We start from the raw sequence: 20,820 nt of genomic DNA on the forward strand, positions 1-20,820 counted from the left end.
GAGACACAGAAATGGTATCCACTAGTTCACCTGACTCTGGGGGAGTAGATAAATAGTCTCATTGCTAAAGTCCCGAAGTATGCCTTTAAGCCAGTCAAGGATCAGGATGGGTGCTGAAACATTGTACAGGTAACTGCCAAAATAAAGGACACTTGTGTAAATGAGGGATACAAAGTATATTGAAAGCAGGTGGTGCCACACAGGTGAGGTTCCTGAGTTAATTAAGAAATGATCGTCCCATCATGCTTAGTTCCCTTGTGCCATTATTTTGGCTACAATGTCTAGAAGAAATCTCAGTGACTTTGAAAGTGGGGTCTCAAAGGGTAGGGTGTCTGTGTGCGTCTCAGTCACCAGATCTCAAACCAATTGAACACTTATGGGAGATTCTGGAGCAGGTGATCAGTCAGTCTAAAAAGAGACCTGATCTAGGCCTACTTCACAGTGCTCTTACAATTCATTCTCTACAAGGTTTGCACAATTCCCAAATTCCCAGGTTCTTTAAGAAGTCACCAGTTGGAGGATTCCTGGAATTAGGAGAGAATAAGCAGGGAGGAAATCCTCCAACTAGGATTTCTGAAAAATCTGGGAACATTAGTAGTTTCATGTGAAAGTATTTTAAAGGTGCTTTTATGAAAACAGTATTACATTGACAACAGCAGGAGCTAAAATAATAATTTGCAGCTATTAAGACCAGGCTACAAGACGGTCATCCAGCTTCTTATTAAATTTACAATGAACACTCATGAGATCAAGGCTAGAGAATTACAGGTCAACCTTGAGAAATCAATCTCTATAATGTTCGGTCGAAAACAGATTTGCTCTGATATAACACAAGTATTGGGAAAGTTCAACGTGATACCTTACCACAGCAGGTCTCTCATTGTTAACAAATAGAAATCCGGCCATTAGCTAGGTAATAATAACATGGTGTTATGAATCTTTCATTTCTGGGGCTGTGTTCAGCACCACTGCCTATTCGTGTGACCATGGATTTCTGCATATCTTCAGTTAATTGGTTTTTACAGTGATTTCAAACCTCCCCAGACTGCCCAATGAAATTGCTCTATTCCAGAGCTAGCACTACTGATCCCACTTCGCGACTAATCATTAAGCCCTTGCTTAGTGAATCCGGAGTGGTAGTTCCAGGGTACAACTCAATTGTGAAACATCTGGGGGTCCCTGAGGAGGGGTTAGAAAACCAATAGGTTAGAAGACCATGGAGTTCCTCACCTTGAAGATGTTTGGCTCTTTGATGCCCATCTGGGCCATGTTCCACAGCCTCCCCTGGTGTCTGGGATGTCTGGAGCGATTGCCAGAAGGCTTGGGTCCGGCCAACCACACCACAGCGATAGCTAGCATGAACCCTAGTCCCACTCCGAGCAGCATACCCCCAACGTAGGTGGGCAGGGGCAACACAAAGTACCCGTAGACCAGCGCTGTGATGATGATCAGGGTGTAGTGTGGAATGCTGGGTGGTGGATCTTCTCCCTCTGACTTGTCGTTACTGCATAGTTCCGGACTGCCACTAGGGGGAAGTCTCACTTGGCTGCATGTATTGTTCGTTCTGTCAACATAATCCCCATCGGTATCCTCAAAGTCCTCACTAGACAGGACACAGAAGTCCTCATCCTCCAGCTTGGCCAGGGCCGACATGGAGCACTTGTCCAGGCCGTGAGAGGCGGAAACGGAGGAGGACATCTTAGGACTTCTGGTGTGACTGGTGTCAGCGGTGGGATTTGGCAAGCTGGCTCCGTTTCCGGTTCCCTCGGACTCCCAGTCATCCCCGGTTTCCTCCTCCTTGATGCTGTAGTTGTTGTTGCTCTCTGGTTGGCCGTTGTTGAGGGAGGCCAGGCAGGTGAGCTCTGAAGCACTGGACGAGAGCGCTTTGGACCGGAAGGCACTGCTGCCAATGCCTCCGCTCTTGTCCTCCATGATCTTATTTAACATCTGGAGAGGCTCGTAGATGGCCTCGGAGAAACGGCGCTTAGTGTCCTCGATGCTCGCCTCCACAGACGCCTTAAAGAAGTTGCGGCTGTCTGGGGAGGTGAGCGTCGAGGAGGGTGCAGTCTTGGAGTCACCCCCGGCAACAACACCCACCGGGGCACGGGATTGGGTGAACTGCTTGAAGAGTTGCAGGTGGAGGCGGGAGTCCGAGAGGCGGTAGGGCGAGGAGGAAGAGGAGGATTCCTGGGAGGTGTCAGAGGAGAGTGACTTGACCAGGGTTTTCATCGGGTGGCGGTGGCGCACGGAAGTGGGGGCAGCGGGGGAGATGGAGACAATCTCAGAAGGCTCGACGATGTCAGAGGATAGAGACTTGACCAGGCTGAAGAAAAGTTTGCCGCTAGACTTGGAGGGAGAGGAAGTGGATTTACAGTTGGAGGCAGGGGAAGGAGAGGAGCTCTTCGGTTCAGAGGGTAATGTGGAGGTAATGGAGCTTTGAGGACCAGTTGAGGACGACATAGGCAGAACTGCAGCCTGAGCCTCAGAGTTCAACCCGGCTCCTTCAAGGATCAGATCCTCACTGGCCTCCACAATGCCTGGGTCCTCCTTGGGTGCAGCAGGGGGATGAGGAGAGGACGCAACTGCCCCATAGAGCTCCTCTTCCTCCTCCTCCTCGCCCAGGGGCGAGAAGTGGATGGTGATGGACTTCCGGGACAGCGAGCCCTGGACGTGGAGCTTGGGCACAGGTGGCGGCCGTGAGGCTGAGGGAGGAGGAGCTTTGGCGTTGTCTGCATGGCTACTGTGGCAGCTGGCCATCGCAGTGCTCCTGCTGGGTCACAGTCTAGGGAGATAGACAGGGAGAGGGCAAAGGTTACACACATGTCCCCATACTGTATCATTACCAAACAAACTCATACTACAGAGTATATGGCGTTAAATGGGTATTAATATTGACCACACATGCAAATACACACACATGAACCTACATAAACAGGAGGGCAATGTCAGGCATGTAGGCTATATAGTACATGACGTCCCCATGTGTCACTATCAAACAACCTCAACTCAGCCAGAACAAAGAACGGTTTCAACAACGGGCATTAGACTGTTAAATTGAGGTTTGGGGGAGGAACCTACTCTAATAGCAGGGCTAGAAGGCGTATTACTTAGCAATTAACAAAAGTTAATCAAGCCGAGTTACAGTAGCCATATCCTATGAGATGCCCCTATAATATCCTTCTTGAAAGCAGGCCCAAATCAATGAGGGGAAATGTAATTAAGCCCTTAAAGACTTCCCCTGGCTGAGCCCTTTCCTTTGATAGGGGATGGAGTCCAACACAGCTCTTACAGGAAACCCAGTCTTCTGACAAGCATGGCCACCACACTGAGGGACCAGCTGGCTTGCAGGGCTGGTGAAAGAAACCTAAAATACCACCCTGGAGGCCGATACTATTTGTGAGTGGCTGACACTGAAATCACGACTACTATAGCAATGATTAATGGGAGCAATCACAAAGGCAATCCCTGTAAATAGCACTGAATCGATCGTAAGAGAGACAGTCTACGATATCACAAGAAAGCAAGAAGCTAAAGCAGCGAGGAAGGTTGATGGTCCTAAGATGGGGCCGGAGAAGGCGGCGGACGTTTTACGCGTTCCTATCCAATTGTTTTTTCATTCGTTTCTTTGCGTTGTTTGTAACTTATTTTGTCATTTATTTAGTACCTAATGTTGCTGCTACTGTCTCTTCTACCCGAATATAACTTCTGGACATCAGAACTGCGATTATTTTTGTAAATAACAGCCGATGCACGAGATCTAAGGAAGTCTCAAGGTTTTGCTCGCCTGAGGTATAGTATCTCATGATAAGCTGTAGACCACACTATCTACCTAGAGAATTTTCATCTGTATTTTTTGTAGCCGCAGACTGAGGCCGGCACTAAGACTGCACTCAATGAACTATTCCGCCATAAGCAAACAGGAAAACGCTCAGCCAGAGGCGGCGCTCCTAGTGGTCGGGACTTTAATGCAGGAAAACTTAAATATGTTTGACCTGATTTCTATCAGCATGTTATATGTGCAACCAGATGGAAAAAAACACCACCTTTACTCCATACAGAGATGCATACAAAGGTCTCCCTCACCCCCCATTTGGCAAATTTCACCATAATTCTATCCTCCTGATTCCTGCTTACAAGCAAAAACTAAAGCAGGAAGCACTAGTGACTCGATCAATAAAAAAAGTGGTCAGATGAAGCAGATTCTAAGCTACAGGATTGTTTTGCCAGCAGAGACTGGAATATGTTCCGGGATTCCTCAGACAGCATTGAGGAGTACACCACATCAGTCACTGGCTTCATCAATAAGTGCATCGATGACATCATCCCCACAGTGACCGTACGTACATACCCCAACCAGAAGCCATGGATTAAGACAACAGCCGCACTGAGCTAAAGGCTAGAGCTGCTGCTTTCAAGGAGCGGGACTCTAACCCGGAAGCTTAGAAGAAATCCCGCTATTCACTCAGATGAACCAACAAACAGGCAGAGCTTCAATACAGGACTAAGATCGAATCGTACTACACCGGCTCTGATGCTCGTCGGATTTGCAAACCATTACAGACTACAAAAGGGAAGCACAGCCGAGAGATGCCCAGTGACACGAGCCTTCCAGACGAGCTAAACTACTTCTATGCTCGCTTTGATGCAAATAACACTGAAATATCCATGAGAGCACCAGCTGTTCCAGACGACTGTGTGATCACGCTCTCCGCAGCCAATGCGAGTAAGACCTTTAAACAGGTGAGCCGCAGGCCAGGCGGATTACCAGGACGTGTACTCCGAGTATGCGCTGACCGACTGGCAAGTGTCTTCACTGACATTTTCAACCTTTCCCTGTCTGTGTCTGTAATACCAACATGTTTCAAGCAGACCACCATACTGCCTGTGCCCTAGACCCATTCCAATTTGTATAGCCCTCTAACAGATCCACAGATGATGCCATCTCTATTGCACTCCACACTGCCCTTTCACACCTCAACAAAAGGAACACCTATGTGAGAATGCTATTCATTGACTACAGCTCAGCGTTCAATAACATAATGCCCTCAATGCTCATCAATAAGCTAAGGACCCTGGGACTAAACACCTCCCTCTACAACTGGATACTGGACTTCCTGACGGGCAGCCCCCAGGTGGTAAGGGTAGGTAACAACACATCCGCCACGCTGATCCTCAACACAGGGGCCCATTGGGTGCGTGCTCAGTCCCCTCCTATACTCCCTGTTCACTCATGACTGCACGGCCAGGCACGACTCCAACACCGTCATTAAGTTTGCCGATGACAACAGTGGTAGGGCTGATCACCGACAACAATGAGACAGCCTATAGGGAGGTCAGAGACCTGGCCGAGTGGTGCCAGGATAGCAACCTCTCCCTCAACATGAGCAAGACAAAAAGGAGATGATTGTGGACTACAGGAAAAGGAGGACTGAGCACGCCCCCATTCTCATCAACGTGGCTGTAGTGGAGCAGGTTGAGAGCATCTTGACTGGTTGCATCACTGCCTGGTATGGCAACTGCTTGGCCTCCGACCGCAAGGCACCAGAGGATAGTGCGTACGGCCCAGTACATCACTGGGGCAAAGCTTCCTGCCATCCAGGACCTCTATACCAGGCGGTGTCAGAGGAAGGCACTAAAAATTGTCAGACTCCAACCACCCTTGTCATAGACTGTTCTCTCTGCTACTGCACGGCAAGCAGTACCGGAGCACCAAGTCTAGGTCCAAGAGGATTCTAAACAGCTTCTACCCCAAGCCATAAGACTCCTGAACATCTAATCAACTACCCAGACTATTTGCATTTGGCACGTGACTAATGACATTTGATTTGAGGTTAGAAGGTAACCTAATAAACAAAGACGGGGAATGGTAGATTCGTCAAAATCAATGCAGGCTTTCCTGGAAGTTACCAAGTACACATGAATGCACGGTTATATGGATGAATAGATGACTGCATGGTTATCTGAATATGAACCACTGTTTCCCATTCCCAGAGTGAGAAGGAGAGAAAGGGTTGAGTGGGTAGAGGCTGACAGAATGCCATGCCGAGTCTCTGTGCTTGTTCTGCATCAGCCTTCCCAGCAGGCCGATCACCCCACCCACACCTAGTGATTATAACCCCACTGTGACACCACCAGGTGAGATACAGACAAACACCCAACTAGCCCACACGCAGGAGCGCACGTACACGTACACACATCATATTCAAGCATTCAAACTGTGTGTCTGACACTCTCCCTCCTTTTCTGTGTCTTTCTCTCACATGCACTCACCCCTCAGAGCAATACATAAAATGCCAGACTAATTATTTGAAGATAAATCCTTTATAAAAGGAGAAAGTGGAGCTTGTTTGAAGCTTGTTGACGTGGGGACGGAAATAGAAACAAAGTGGGATGGATTGTACTCTCTGTGATTGCCACAGAATGGGAACAAACACCTTCACAACAAGCTATGAGGGACCAAAATATCCACATAATGAGATTGTCCCATCTAGGCCTAATTCCCTAGCTGTAATTCTAGGAATGGATTGAACAGTGTGGGACAGAATGACATTTGGGACTGATGTCTTGTTGGTTTCATCATATGACCCTTGGTCTGGATGGCGATAGAGAGCAAACAGTGAGGTCATCATCCAGCCCACACATGACAACGCACAATACAGGCTTGTCTTATGACTGCTTGTGTCATTGACCATAAACAAGAGACTTTGTTCAGGAAATAATGGCAAGCAAGTGATAAAAACAATGGATGGGGTAGGCATACTGGGAATTCAACTGTGTAGAATGGACCAAACACAGGATACTTTTGCCTACAGGTAGGATAGTCATACTGGAATGAGAACCATACCTTTAGCATACAAACATAACTGTTGTTTATGCCATCCTTTAACAAATATAGTCCGTCCTTATCTCAAGCTTCATATGCTTCATCATTTAACTGTATACCTTTGTGGTTCAATGATCATTTAACCATTATTATAGCAATAGACCCTGGGCAATGAGTCTCCGAGTGATTTAACAAGGCGAATGGTGATGTTTCCACTGGGCTAAGACTGCGTGGAAGAGAAGTCAGAGAGACTGCTCATCCCAATTAATAAGACTAGACTGGGTTTTGTCTATGGTAAAACGTAAACGGATTGAGATATTAATTAACAAGGTACCATTTAGACACTTGCACTTATTTGCCCTAGTTGTCAGGTGACAACATCAATGATGTCGCTCTTGCTGCTGGTGATTCTCCGATCCACCTCTACGCAGACGACACCATTCTGTATACTTCTGGCCCCTCTTTGAACAGTGTTAACTAACCCAATGCCATACAACTCTCCAACAACTGCTCTTAAATGCAAGTAAAACTAAATGCATGCTATTCAATTGATCACTGCCCGCACCTGCCCAGCATCACTTCTCTGGACGGCTCTGACTTAGAATACGCGGACAACTACAAATACCTAGGTGTCTGGTTAGACTGTAAACTCTCCTTCCAGACTCACATTAAGCATCTCCAATCCAAAATTAAATCTAGAATCGGCTTCCTATATCGCAACAAAGCATCCTTCACTCATAATACCCTCGTAAAAACTGACCATCCTACCGATCCGGTCACCATAGCAGCACCCACTCGTAGCACGCGCTCCAGCAGATATAACTCACTGGTCACCCCCAAAGCCATTTCCTACTTTGGTCACCTCTCCTTCCAGTTCTCTGCTGCCAATGACTGGAACAAACTGCAAAAAAAAAAAAAAATCACTGAAGCTGGAGACTCATATCTCCCTCACTAGCTTTAAGCACCAGCTGTCAGAGCAGCTCACAGATCACTGCACCTGTACATAGCCCATCTGTAAAACAGCCCATCTATCTACCTCATCCCCATACTGTATTTATTTATTTATCTTGCTCCTTTGCACCACAGTATCTCTACTTGCACATTCATCTTCTGCACATCTAGCATTCCAGTGTTTAATTGCTATATTGTAATTACTTCGCCACCATGGCCTATCAGGGGCGGCAGGGTAGCCTAGTGGTTAGAGTGTTGGACTAGTAACCGGAAAAGGTACAAATCTGTTGTTCTGCCCCTGAACAGGCAGTTAACCCACTGTTCCTAGGCCGTCATTGAAAATAAGAATTTGTTCTTAACTGACTTGCCTAGTTAAATAAAGGTTAAAACAATTTAAAAATATTGCCTTAACTCCCTTATCTTACCTCATTTGCACTCACTGTAAATATACCTTTTTTTGTTTTCTTTTTTTCTACTGTATTATTGACTGCATGTTTTGTTTATTCCATGTGTAACTCTGTGTTGTTGTATGTGTCGAATTGCTATGCCTTATCTTGGCCAGGTCGCAGTTGCAAATGAGAACTTGTTCTCAACTAGCCTACCTGGTTAAATAAAGGTGAAATAAAAAATAAAGTAGAAGTCACATGTCAACACAGATCTAAGATCAGCCTACCCTCCTCTATTCATTGCCTTAACCATTTAGGAGGGAGAAAGCAAAACGGACGTCATGTCAGCATATATTGTAGACCTCGGGGCAAATGGTCCTACTCCAATGAAGCCAGTGGGTCGATGAGCAGGGGCAGCTCAACCACACAACGCACAATGATGATGTAGTAGGCCTAAGGCCTCAAGTATGGGAAGAAGGTTATTAGGCTAAAGATAGACAAAAACACAGTTTAACTTATTCTGTATAAGAGATAGTCTAGAACTGCAACCAACCCTAACCCCCTCAACCATTTAAGACAGTGACACGATTGAAACATGACCTTTACAACATGCCAGTGAAAGCCATTACCACTTCCAACCCGTGTGACGGTTATTACATTACGCCTGCAATTGACTACAAAAGGGGTTGTCTGACAGTAGCCTAGGCAACATAATGGATCTGTTCTCGTGTAATGCTTGATTAACATTTTTCAACGATGGTGGAAAGCCTTGCCATTAGGATCAATGCAAATTTGGATTTACATTTAAAAACGAGTGTTTCAGAAATAGAGAAGTGGGGGTGCATGATAGAGTGTTGAGTGCAGAGCAAGCGCCATATTTAGACACCTCCAGACATCGAGCAATGATTTGAGACAGCAAGTCTTCCGCAGTTGAAATGGACACCTACCTTGACCCTCCAGTGTGCACACACAAGCACAGTTTAACCTTTGCATGCCCGGCTGCACAATTCATCTAATTATTTTAAAAATTGCAATATTGACAATATTTTATTTTTATTACACCATTAATTTAAACATTCAAATGTAGTAAGGGCCCCCTGAGAAACTGATAAACACTTTGGTTACTACCCTGTCACAACTTTTACCATACTTGTTTTATTTTCATTAGTTGTCATTGAAAACACCAACCATAGAACCAGAAAACTATTTTTATTTATAGGATTCCAACAGTTCACTAAAATCACAAATCTCAATATTTGGATAACAAAAATATTGCATTTGGATTATTTTCCCATATTGTGCAGCACTACCATGCACATATACAGTTGAAGTCAGAAGTTGACATACACCATAGCCAAATGCATTTAAACTCAGCTTCACAATTCCTGACATTTCTCCTAGTAAAAATGCCCTGTCTGAGACCAGTTAGGATCACCACTTTATTTTAACAATGTGAAATGTCAGAATAATAGTAGAGAGAATTATTTATTTCAGGTTTTATTTCTTTCATCAGATTCCCAGTGGGTCAGAAGTTTACATGCACTCAATTAGTATTTGGTAGCATTGCATTTACATTCTTTAACTTGGGTCAAACGTTTCGGGTAGCCTTCCACAAGCTTCCCACAATAAATTGTGTGAATTTTGGCCCATTCCTCCTGACAGAGCTGGTGTAACTGAGTCAGGTTTGTAAAGCCTCCTTGCTCGCACACGCTTTTTCAGTTCTGCCCACACATTTTCTATAGGATTGAGGTCAGGGCTTTGTGATGGCCCCTCCAATACCTTGACTTTGTTGTCCTTAAGCTATTTTGCCACAAATTTGGAAGGATGCTTGGGTCATTGTCCATTTGGAAGACCCATTTGCTCCCAAGGCTGAACCAGACTTGTGGAGGTCTACAATTTATTTTCTGAGGTCTTGGCTGATTTATTTAGATTTTTGAAGGTAGGCCTTAAAATACATCCACAGGTACACCCCCAATTGACTCAAATTATGTCAATTAGCCTATCAGAAGCTCCTAAAGCTATGACAATTTACTGGAATTTTCCAAGCTGTTTAAAAGGCAGTCAACTTTGTGTATGTAAACTTCTGACCCACTGGAAATGTGATACAATGAAATATAAGTGAAATATTCTGTCTGTAAACAATTACTGGAAAAAAGACTTGTGTCATGCACAAAGTAGATGTCCTAACCGACTTGCCAAAACTATAGTTTGTTAACAAGACATTTGTAGAGTGGCTGAAAAACTAGTTTTAATGACTCCAACCTAAGTGTATGTAAACTTCTGACTTCAACTGTATGCCCACAAGTTAACAATACACATACAAGTACAGACACAGGCAAACATGCACATACCTGACAGCTACACACAAGGTGTGGTCAAAGTGCTGCTCTTAGGTCAGTATCATTTCTACCCTGTTGTTCCCCAGCTCACAGTTAGACAGAGAGCTGCTGATCTGAGATCAGCTTCCTTCCCTCAATAAATAATGCATGATTTCAGCAGACTGCCAGATTGCTATGGATTGGTCTTGGCTGCTAAAAGCTGCTCTCTGTGCCTCTGCAGGAGAATGTGGTTTAATGATGGAAAAGAAATGTGGAATGTCCGACTACTTCTATTCCTCGACTCCGTACTGACCTCAAGTTGTCCCCTAGCCTAGGTAATGACAATGTGTGGCACCTACTGCTGTGACATTTCAAAAGGGGTTATCTTTAAAAAAAAAAAGATGAACAGTTTTTCCAAGCCATTGCATTTATCAGGAAACAGCTGCATTATGTCAGTGCACAGTGGTAAATCAGTGTCGTGTCTGTCCATGGATGCTACTGCATTTTATTTCATGGAGATGTGGCTCAGTTGGTAGAGCATGGTACAAGCGCCAGGGTGCTGGGTTCGATTCCCACGGGGGAAATGTAGGGAAAAAGTTGAAAGAAAAAATGTATGCACCCACTACTGTAAGTGGCTCTGGATATGAGTGTCTGCTAAATGCACTACTTTGTAAATGACCAACATGCAAAATGTAGATGATACACTTGGATTTTCTATAGAAAAAGTTGGTCAAAATCAAACCACCCCAAAAAGATTTGCAATCTAAAGTGGACCACTGACTTTTGTTAGCGTGATCAATAATAACCAATTCATAAAAAATTGCTAATAATAAGAGATGCCAAAAATACTTTCTTTGACATGGGGACAATGAAGTGATGTCAGTCCCCAGCCGGTTCACCTAGACATAGCAGGGTGGACTCAGACTGGACAACAGTCACATGTTAGGGGGGAGCCAGCCAAGCCAAGTCATTTACCACCCCTGTCCCTGCCTGGTCTCGGGGTCAGCAGCAGGCAGCAGCACAATGAGCCCATTCAACAGCCGTGTGCTGTAAACCAAAGTAATAGCTCACATTATAAACCGCATTGTTCGAGCCATGAATGCTTATTGGCTAAAATACATAATATATTAGAAAGTATACCACGGGTATGACAAAAGAAGTACTTTTTTCTGTTGTAATTATGTTGGTAACCAGTTTATAATAGCAATACGGCACCTCCAAGTTTTGGTATTCTGCGTTGCATCGTGCTTAAGAACAGCCCTAAGCCGTGGTATATTGGCCATATACCACACCTCAGCTTTATTGCTTAATTATAACACATGGGCTGCATCCCAAAGGCACCCTAATCCCTATATAGTGCCCACATGGCTCTGGTCAAAACTAGTGCACTATATATGGTGCGGCAGGTAGCCTAGTGGTTAGAGAGTTAGATCGAATCCCCGAGCTGACAGGGTAAAAATCTGTCGTTCTGCCACTGAACAAGGCAGTGACGGCTGTCATTGAAAATAAGAATTTGTTCTTAAGTGACTTGCCTAGTTAAATAAAAAAGGTTAAAATATATATATTTAAAAAAATAAAGAATAGGGTGCCACTTGGGACATAGTAATCAGACTTAAACCGGATTAAATTCCTGCCCTTAATCCCCTTTCCTTTCTCCTTCTCCACCACTAGCTCTTATTCTCTTTAAATCACAGGAGTGTCTCAGGGGGAGTGGCATATACAACAACAACAAAAAACATTTCCAATTCACACCACACACACTTGTACAGGTTACTTGTCCTCAGTCTCTTCCTCAATTGTCCCCATTTCTCTCTCACTGAATACAGAACAGCACTACTTTGTTCCATATTACTGACATAAATCATCATGACTAGACAACATAAAACAACAAGTGGCTGTGTGTGTGTGTGTAGTGTGTTGGTGTGTGTGTGAACTGAAGTAGTCCCTCCTATAGTTGTGTGGTTACATGTGACAAGTGTGTGTACTGTACACGTGCTAATGTGAATGTGTATACAAGCACTGAAGTAATCCCTCCTCCTCTGATGTTCCAGTGGAGGCCTGTAGGACTGAAATGGTCATCAGATGCAAGGCAATGGGAGAAGCTAATTACTGCAGTGACAGGACCTCAATAGATACTGGGCTCTGAGCTCAGACAGCTGTTCACGCAGGTTCACTCCCACCAGATGAGTCACGCAGTGCAGTAGTGTTTGTACGGTACACTGAAACTATAACATGAAAAATGGTTTGGTACTAGAATTGTGTTACTTTCGGTTCTTCTATCAAATGTGGCTCACGTTTGGAAATCAATGAAATGTTTGCAAATTATTCTAAATGTATTACATTTTCCCAAGTTTATGATAAGACATGAACAGAAGGCATCAGTGATTCGTATTCCCTGTAACTTCCTGAAGAGGATACGGCCCATCTGGTGTGTACAGTGCGCATACATCTACCACTTTGTCTAGCCGTTAACGATGCTAATGAATACCCGCCTTCGGGCTCCCGAGTAGCGCAGCAGTCTAAAGCACTGCATCTCAGTGCTAGAGGCGTCACTATAGACACCCTGGTTCGAATCCAGGCTGTATCACAACCGGACGTGATTGGGAGTCCCATAGCACAATTGGCACCAGCGTAAGTGTAAGCCACCGGTGTAGGCCGTCATTGTAAATAAGAATTCTTAACAGACTTGCCTAGGTTAAATAAAAAGGATAAATAAAATAAATAAAAGATGGAAAGGCTTTCCAAAAAACTAAGAAGCCTATGCCTACCTAGAGGAATCATACATATTTGCATCAATCCAATAGCCATTTGTTTTACAAACTCCCTAAAATGTGCGCTACAGAAAGACAGCTAACCAAACAGCAGTGCTGAGCACATGCACACTTGAATTAAAGGGTAACTACACTAAAAAATCTACATTTATATAATTATTCCAAGACAGGTGATCCCTGATGTGGTTTAAGCATTTTTTGTAGATATTGAACATCCAATAATGTTGTATTTCTAGTAAAGAGCGTGATTTGAAGGCCCTAAACCTGAGAATACAGATTTTTCCCAGTTTTCTTTTGCTGTGGTATCGTTTTGGTTATCGAGTATCGTTTTGGTATCGAGTATTGTGATACTAAACCTGGTATCGAAGGCATAAGTCTGGTATCGTGACAACATTAGTGGGAATGACAGGAGACTCATCATATTTGTCATACAGGCCTAAAGAGACATCTGGAAAGGTGATGAGTGGGATGAATGGCATAGGTGTTCATAGTCACACTCACCAGATAAACACACACACACTAGTAATGACCGACCCTAATACAGAGTTATCATACTGCTACAATGAGTGAGGAAGGTGTATGGGTGAGTAATGATAACATCAATGTGATTGACTTCATGGGATAGCATGACCATAGTGGGGTGATGCTGAGTCATGTCAGTTGAGTTCTCAGAATCAAAGGATACTTGAAATTCTATCCAAATTAGAGATCGACCGATTAATTAGGGCCAATTTCAAGTTTTCATAACAATCTGAAATTGGTATTTTTGGACGCCTTTATTTAAGTCAGTTAAGAACACATTCTTAGATTTAATGACGGCCTAGGAACGGTGGGTTAACTGCCTTGTTCAGGGGCAGAACGACAGATTTTTACCTTGTCAGCTCAGGGAATCAATCTTGCAACCTTACAGTTAACTAGTCCAACTCTCTAACCACCTGATTACATTGCACTCCACAAGGAGACTGCCTGTTACGCGAATGCAGTAAGAAGCCAAGGTAAGTTGCTAGCTAGCATTAAACTTACCTTATAAAAAACAATCAATCAATCATAAATCACTAGTTAACTACACATGGTTGATGATACTACTAGTTTATCTAGCGTGTCCTGCGTTGCATATAATCGATGCGTTGCGCATTCGCGAAAAAGGACTGTATTTGCTCCAATGTGTACCTAACCATGAACATCAATGCCTTTCTTAAAATCAATACACAGAAGTGTATATTTTTAAACCTGCATATTTAGCTAAAAGAAATCCAGATTAGCAGGCAATATTAACCAGGTGAAATTGTGTCACTTCTCTTGCGTTCATTGCACGCAGAGTCATGGTATATGCAACAGTTTGGGCCGCCTGGCTCATTGCGAACTAATTTGCCAGAATTTTACGTAATTATGACATAACATTGAAGGTTGTGCAATGTAACAGGAATATTTAGATTCATGCCACCCGTTTGATAAAATACGGAACAGTTCTGTATTTCACTGAAAGAATAAACTTTTTTTTTTTCGAGATGATAGTTTCCAGATTCGACCATATTAATGACCTAAGGCTCATATTTCTGTGTGTTATTATGTTAGAATTAAGTCTATGATTTGATAGAGCAGTCTGACTGAGCGATGGTAGGCACGAACGGGCTCGTAAGCATTTATTCAAACACTTTCGTGCATTTTGCCAGCAGCTCTTCGCAATGCTTCAAGCATAGCGCTGTTTATTACTTCAAGGCTATCAACTCCCGAGATTAGGCTCGTGTAACCGATGTGAAATGGCTAGCTAGTTAGCAAGGTGCGCGCTAATAGAGTTTCAAACGTCACTCGCTCTGAGACTTGGAGTGGTTGTTCCCCTTGCTCTGCATGGGTAACACTGCTTCGAGGGTGGCTGTTGTCGTTGTGTTCCTGGTTCGAGCCCAGGGAGGAGCGAGGAGATGGATGGAAGCTATAAGTGCCTATAAGAACATCCAATAGTCAAAGGTATATGAAATAGAAATCATATAGAGAGAAATTGTCCTATAATTCCTATAATAACTTCAACCTAAAACTTCTTACCTGGGAATATTGAAGACTCATGTTAAAAGGAACCACCAGCTTTCATATGTTCTCATGTTCTGAGCAAGGAACTTAAACGTTAGCTTTCTTACATAGCACATATTGCACTTTCACTTTCTTGTCCAACACTTTGTTTTTGCATTATTTATTTGAGGCTAAATTGATTATATTGATGTATTATATTAAGTTAAAATAAGTGTTCATTCAGTATTCTTGTAATTGCCATTATTACAAATACACTTTTTTTTTTTTTATGGTTTATTTTATTTTTTATTTATTTATTTTTAAAATCGGCCGATTAATCGTCTCGGTGTTGAAAAATCATAATCGGTCGATCTCTAATCCAAATATCCAAATATAGGATTGGGTTCATTGTTATAACAAGTTGGAGCCCATATAGGTCTTATTAAATGTAATGCAAACAAGTGACAAACTATACAACCTACTATAATTCTCTGAAGAGGCTGTAAGCTCAGCGAATTGCTAAAAGGGGCGCACGCACTACTAAGAATGGACCACATGCACAGACACACGCACAAACTAGGAAATCATAAATAGGCCTAGGTAAAGGCAATTATTTTCAAGATAACAGTACTAAAAAAACATTTCCTAACAATGTAAACGTGCCCCTGTTAAAAAAAACAACAATAGGGAGAGAAAACAAGAGGATTTAGTCCGACTTCACAGAACAGGCTTGGCAATGAGCTGCCTGGTGCACCGACCTCTCCTGCTGCAGCTAATTTCCTCCTTGGTAAGCTTTCCAGGACCAGTGACCTCTGACCTCTATCCAGTCTCTCTCTGGCCTTGACACAACAAAACGACCCTTCTCTTCAACCCATCAGAATTATACAAGGTAATGTAATGTCAATAGTATCAATATTATTCATCCTTTCGCCAGCATAGGTGATAACCTGTACAATAGCAACTTTCGTATGCTTTCTTAAAATAATGCACAACAGGAAAGGCTGTGTCGAAGGAGCAAGAACAACAGATAATCCTATATTCCTTAATGCAGAAATGCGCAACCAGCAGTTTAAGCATCAAGCTACTTAAAAAATAAAAAAAAATCAGATCTCTAGTCGTCATGCCAACTAACAACTTCCTTACAACTCCCACTACCAACAAACCTTTCCTGGAATGAATTACCGTGTTGTTAAGGTGACACGTTGTTGTTTTATAACACGACAACACTAGGATTCAGAGGAGAGAAAAAAAATATGTCTATGCTTTAACTTGAAAATTAGGAAAACCATCACGCTCCCGATATCTAATTTGTTAACCTTAATCCAATTAGTGTGTTAGCATCTGCTTAGCTTTCACATCAATTTAGTGGCTAGCTCGCCCAGCAGCAAGATAAATGGGCCCTGCTGAGTTTGAGGTCTTCGCTGGTCATGCTAGCTGCAGTCAGAAAGAAATAGGGCTAGACAATAAGACAAGACTGTCAACGTGTGGGAGCTGGTGCTAAAAATTCACCATGCAAAAAAAGAAAGAGAAAAAGACTATTTCATGTCAGTAAGGATATCCAATACCAGACATTCTATCAACAGCCCTGCTCTCAGTTCACACTTGAAACTGAACCACATCAAACCATTCTGAGCTGGTATCTAGTGGAAAAAGGTTCACTTGGTTTGATGGCATAGGAGGGACTGAGCAGGGAATACCACCAGTATTTTGATGTTCTTTCCTGTGGTTCAACCACTAGGGACAGCATTATAGGCTCACGCTGCATGTTGATAGTAGTATTATCCTGGGTTAAAAAACAGCCCAGGGCTATTGATACTGCTCTTTGGGTAAATATAGAACATTTGCCCTGGCAATGGACAAGGAGTTAGTCTCATCCTTTCTGAGCGTTAATAGCATGTTGCCTTGGGTCTGACAGCCATAAACTTCTGAAATAAAGTTGTTTCCATGGTAGCTTGTCTTACCCTCAGGAGAGGGCTATTTGCAAGTCATCTTATGTCTGCCATGTGACAGAAATAACAGGCTGCTAGAGGGAGGGATGGCACAATAGCCTCACGTCACCAGCCCCCTCCGAGGCCTTCTCAAATGTCAAACGCTGTTTTTCCAAATGGCAATCCAGAATAAACATGATAATTCTGGCAGCTAGCATTCAGGGGACATTAGGAAAAAGTGGTGAGAGAAAAAGTCTGAAGGGGGTGGGGGGGGGATGTGTCAAGATGAAGTCAGAATGTGCAGCGCCGCCATTGTTTTGCAGAGGCTTGACAGGAGCTTGGTGGTTGTCCTCAAGATCCAAGGGCTCAAGGATATGTTGAGAAATGTATTCAAATGAATTTTAATCTATATGCAACTCAGAGGAAAAGACTATTGGCCAAAGCAAAGCGTTTCAGTGTTCTTTGAGTAAAACCTACCTTCCATTACCAATCCCAAAGGGACCGACGGATACCGTAGCTCACCAACCAAACTTGCTTGAGACAAACATAAAACGATAAAGCCTACATATGTTAACTTTCATTCCTTCCAGGGCCTGTCGGAGAGATTGTGTAATCCCAGCCCATGTTTCCTAGGCAGGGTTTAGCAATAATCCCCCCACACTACTATCCCTCTTTACTTATTCAACCTCTCTTTGCTAATACAGCAACTACCTGCTGAGTCACTTACTGAAACCCCCAAAGCAATGACAACCCAACACAAAGCCAAAGCCTCTGGTTATTGGTGAAAGCATCCTCTCCCCATGTGTTGTGAACAATTCCTGTTGCTGCCGCCTTTGAAAAGGCAATTTACCAGGGTATTTAAGATAACACTACCGAAAGGTGTTGAAAGGAGGAAATGGGGAGTAAAAACATGTTTGTTGCTCTCTCTCAGTGATGCTTTTGTGCTCTTACATGATGTAATACACAGAAAATTGGCAATAAACTGCAAGACGGGCCTCTACAACCAGGGTGGAGATAGAATGTAGAATAAAAGCATACGGCGTAATAATTTTTCCAATTATATTGAAATGGTGGGTGCGAGTCTGCTGGGTATGAAAATGCCTTTGTGCTAATGCCATTGACAAAGAGCACAGGCAGGGGATAAGAAAGAGGGGATTATGGGAGAGAGAGGGGCGGTCGGCTGAATAGGTGTAAGCAGCACAGTATGCTGGAGCTTAGCTAACACTCACTGAGCTGATAGCATTGCGTGTGTCTTCTTGAAGTACAAGGTCAGGACCTGGGAGAGAGAGAGGGAGGACGGGATTGGAGGTAGGGAAACGAAGAGAAAGAACGCATAGTGAAGGAGGGTGTTGAAGGGAGAGAGAGGAGAGAAAGAAGAGGGGGAATAGACAGGTGAGGTAAAGGAAGATAGAAAGGCCTGTGAGTGTGCTTACACCTGACCACTGTCTGGAGTCAGGACAATCTTAGTCGAGCAAGCCTCCCTCACCCAACAGACTTGCTGTGGTCAAAATAGTGGGGCAAGGATAGAGAGAAATGCCAGGCAGTGAAATGAGATCATGGCTATCAATTGTGTCTTTTGATATAGTAAGGGGAGTATAGAAACCTTGTATGCTCTGGTTAGAAGTTGGCAGTTGGCACAGATCTAGGATCAACTTACACTCCCCTTCACCCTACTCCTGATAGGCTACTTCTTTAGTGCTAAAAGTAACATTTTCAACCTCTCCCTGTCAGAGTCTGTAATACCAACATATTTCAAGCAGACCAGCATAGTCCCTGTGCCCAAAATAACTAAGATAACCTGCCTAAATGTAGCCATGAAATGCTTTGAAAGCCTGGTCATGGATCACATCAACACCATTATCCCAGAAACCCTAGACCCACTCAATTTGCATATCGCACCAACCAACCAATCCAAAATTATATCTAGAATCAGCTTCCTATATCGCAACAAAGCCTCCTTCACTCATTCTGCCAAACATACCCTCGTAAAACTGACCATCCTACCGATCCTTGACTTCGGTGATGTCATCTATAAAATAGCCTCCAATACTCTACACAACAAACTGGATGCAGTCTATCACAGTGCCATCCGTTTTGTCACCAAAGCCCCATACACTACCCACCATTGCGACCTGGTTAGTTAGCCCTCGCTTCATACTCATCGTCAAACCCCCTGGCTACAGGTTATCTACAAGTCTCTGCTAGGTAAAGCCCCGCCTGATCTCAGCTCACTGGTCACCGTAGCAGCACCCACTCGTAGCACGAGCTTCCTTAACTTACCTCATTTGCACTCACTGTATATAGACTTTTCGTTTTCTTTTGTTCTACTGTATTATTGACTATGTTTTGTTTATTCCATGTGTAACTGTGTTGTTGTATGTGTCGAATTGCTATACTTTATCTTGGCCAGGTCGCAGATGCAAATGAGAACTTGTTCTCAACTAGCCTACCTGTTTAAATGAAGGTGAAATAAAAAATAAATCAATAAAAATCCACTGATGATGCAATCTCTATTGCACTCCACTGCCATTTCCCACCTGGACAAAAGGAACACCTATGTGAGAATGCTATTCATTGACTCCAGCTCAGCGTTCAACACCATAGTGCCTTCAAAGCTCATCACTAAGCAGACACTAAAGACTCTGGGACTAAACACCTCCCTCTGCAAATGGATCCTAGACTTCCCAGGTGGTAAGGGTATGCAACAACACATCTGCCCAACTGATCCTCAACACCAGGGCCCATCAGGGTTGTGTGCTCTCCTGTACTCCCTGTTCACTCATGACTGCACGGCCAGGCACGACTCCAACACCATCATTAAGTTAGCTGATGACACAACAGGGGTAGGTCTGATCACCGACAACGATGAGACAGCCTATAGGGAGGAGGTCAGAGACCTGACCTGTGGTGCAAGACAACAACTTCTCCCTCAATGGGATCAAGACAAAGGAGATGATTGTGGACTACAGGAAAAGGAGGACCGAGCATGCCCCCATTCTAATCGACGAGGCTGTAGTGGAGAATGTCGAGAGCTTCAAGTTCCTTGGCGTCCTCATCACCAACAAACTAACATGGTCCAAGCACACCAAGACAGTCGTGAAGAGGGCACGACAAAACCTATTCCCTCTCAGGAGACTGAAAAGATTAGGCATGGGTCCTCAAAAGGTTTTACAGCTGCACCATCGAGAGCACCTTGACGGGTTGCATCACTGCCTGGTATGGCAACTGCTCGGCCTCCGACCACAAGGCACTACAGAGGGTAGTGTGTACGGCCCAGTACGTCACCGGGGCTAAGCTGCCTGCCATCCAAGACCTCTATACCAGGTGTCAGAGGAAGGCCCAAAGAAATTGTAAAAGCATAGTCACTTTAATAACTCTACCTACATTAACATAATTAACCTCGACACCGATACACACACCCCCCCCCCCCCCCCCCCGCACATTGACACATTGTACCGGTACCCCCTGTTTATAGCCCCGCTATTGTTATTTACTGCTGCTCTTTAATTATGTTATTATTATCCCTTACTTTTCCAGGGGTTTTCTTAAAACTGCATTTTTGGTTAAGGGCTTGTAAGTAAGCATTTCACTGTAAGTTGTATTCGGCGCATGTGACAAATACAATTTGATTTGACATTC

At 43.8% G+C, this 20,820-nt stretch overlaps 1 protein-coding gene across 6 annotated transcripts in view; it reads right to left on the reverse strand.

Moving 5' to 3' along the window:
• LOC110493695 (testis-expressed protein 2) overlaps positions 1-20,820 on the reverse strand; it is a 57,893-nt gene that overhangs the window by 22,570 nt on the left and 14,503 nt on the right. For 5 of the 6 annotated variants that reach the window (XM_021568107.2, XM_021568105.2, XM_021568109.2 and 2 more), the window contains exon 3: positions 1,231-2,782. In XM_021568107.2, coding sequence (XP_021423782.2) covers positions 1,231-2,757 — 1,527 coding nt within the window. In that variant the 5' untranslated portion in view covers positions 2,758-2,782. Of the gene's footprint in view, positions 1-1,230; positions 2,783-7,583; positions 7,611-20,820 lie in introns of those variants that run through there. The other variant, XM_021568106.2, reaches the window with a different exon arrangement.

The sequence above is a fragment of the Oncorhynchus mykiss genome, chromosome 17 (assembly GCF_013265735.2).
Source record: "Oncorhynchus mykiss isolate Arlee chromosome 17, USDA_OmykA_1.1, whole genome shotgun sequence".
Classification (NCBI taxonomy): domain Eukaryota; kingdom Metazoa; phylum Chordata; class Actinopteri; order Salmoniformes; family Salmonidae; genus Oncorhynchus; species Oncorhynchus mykiss.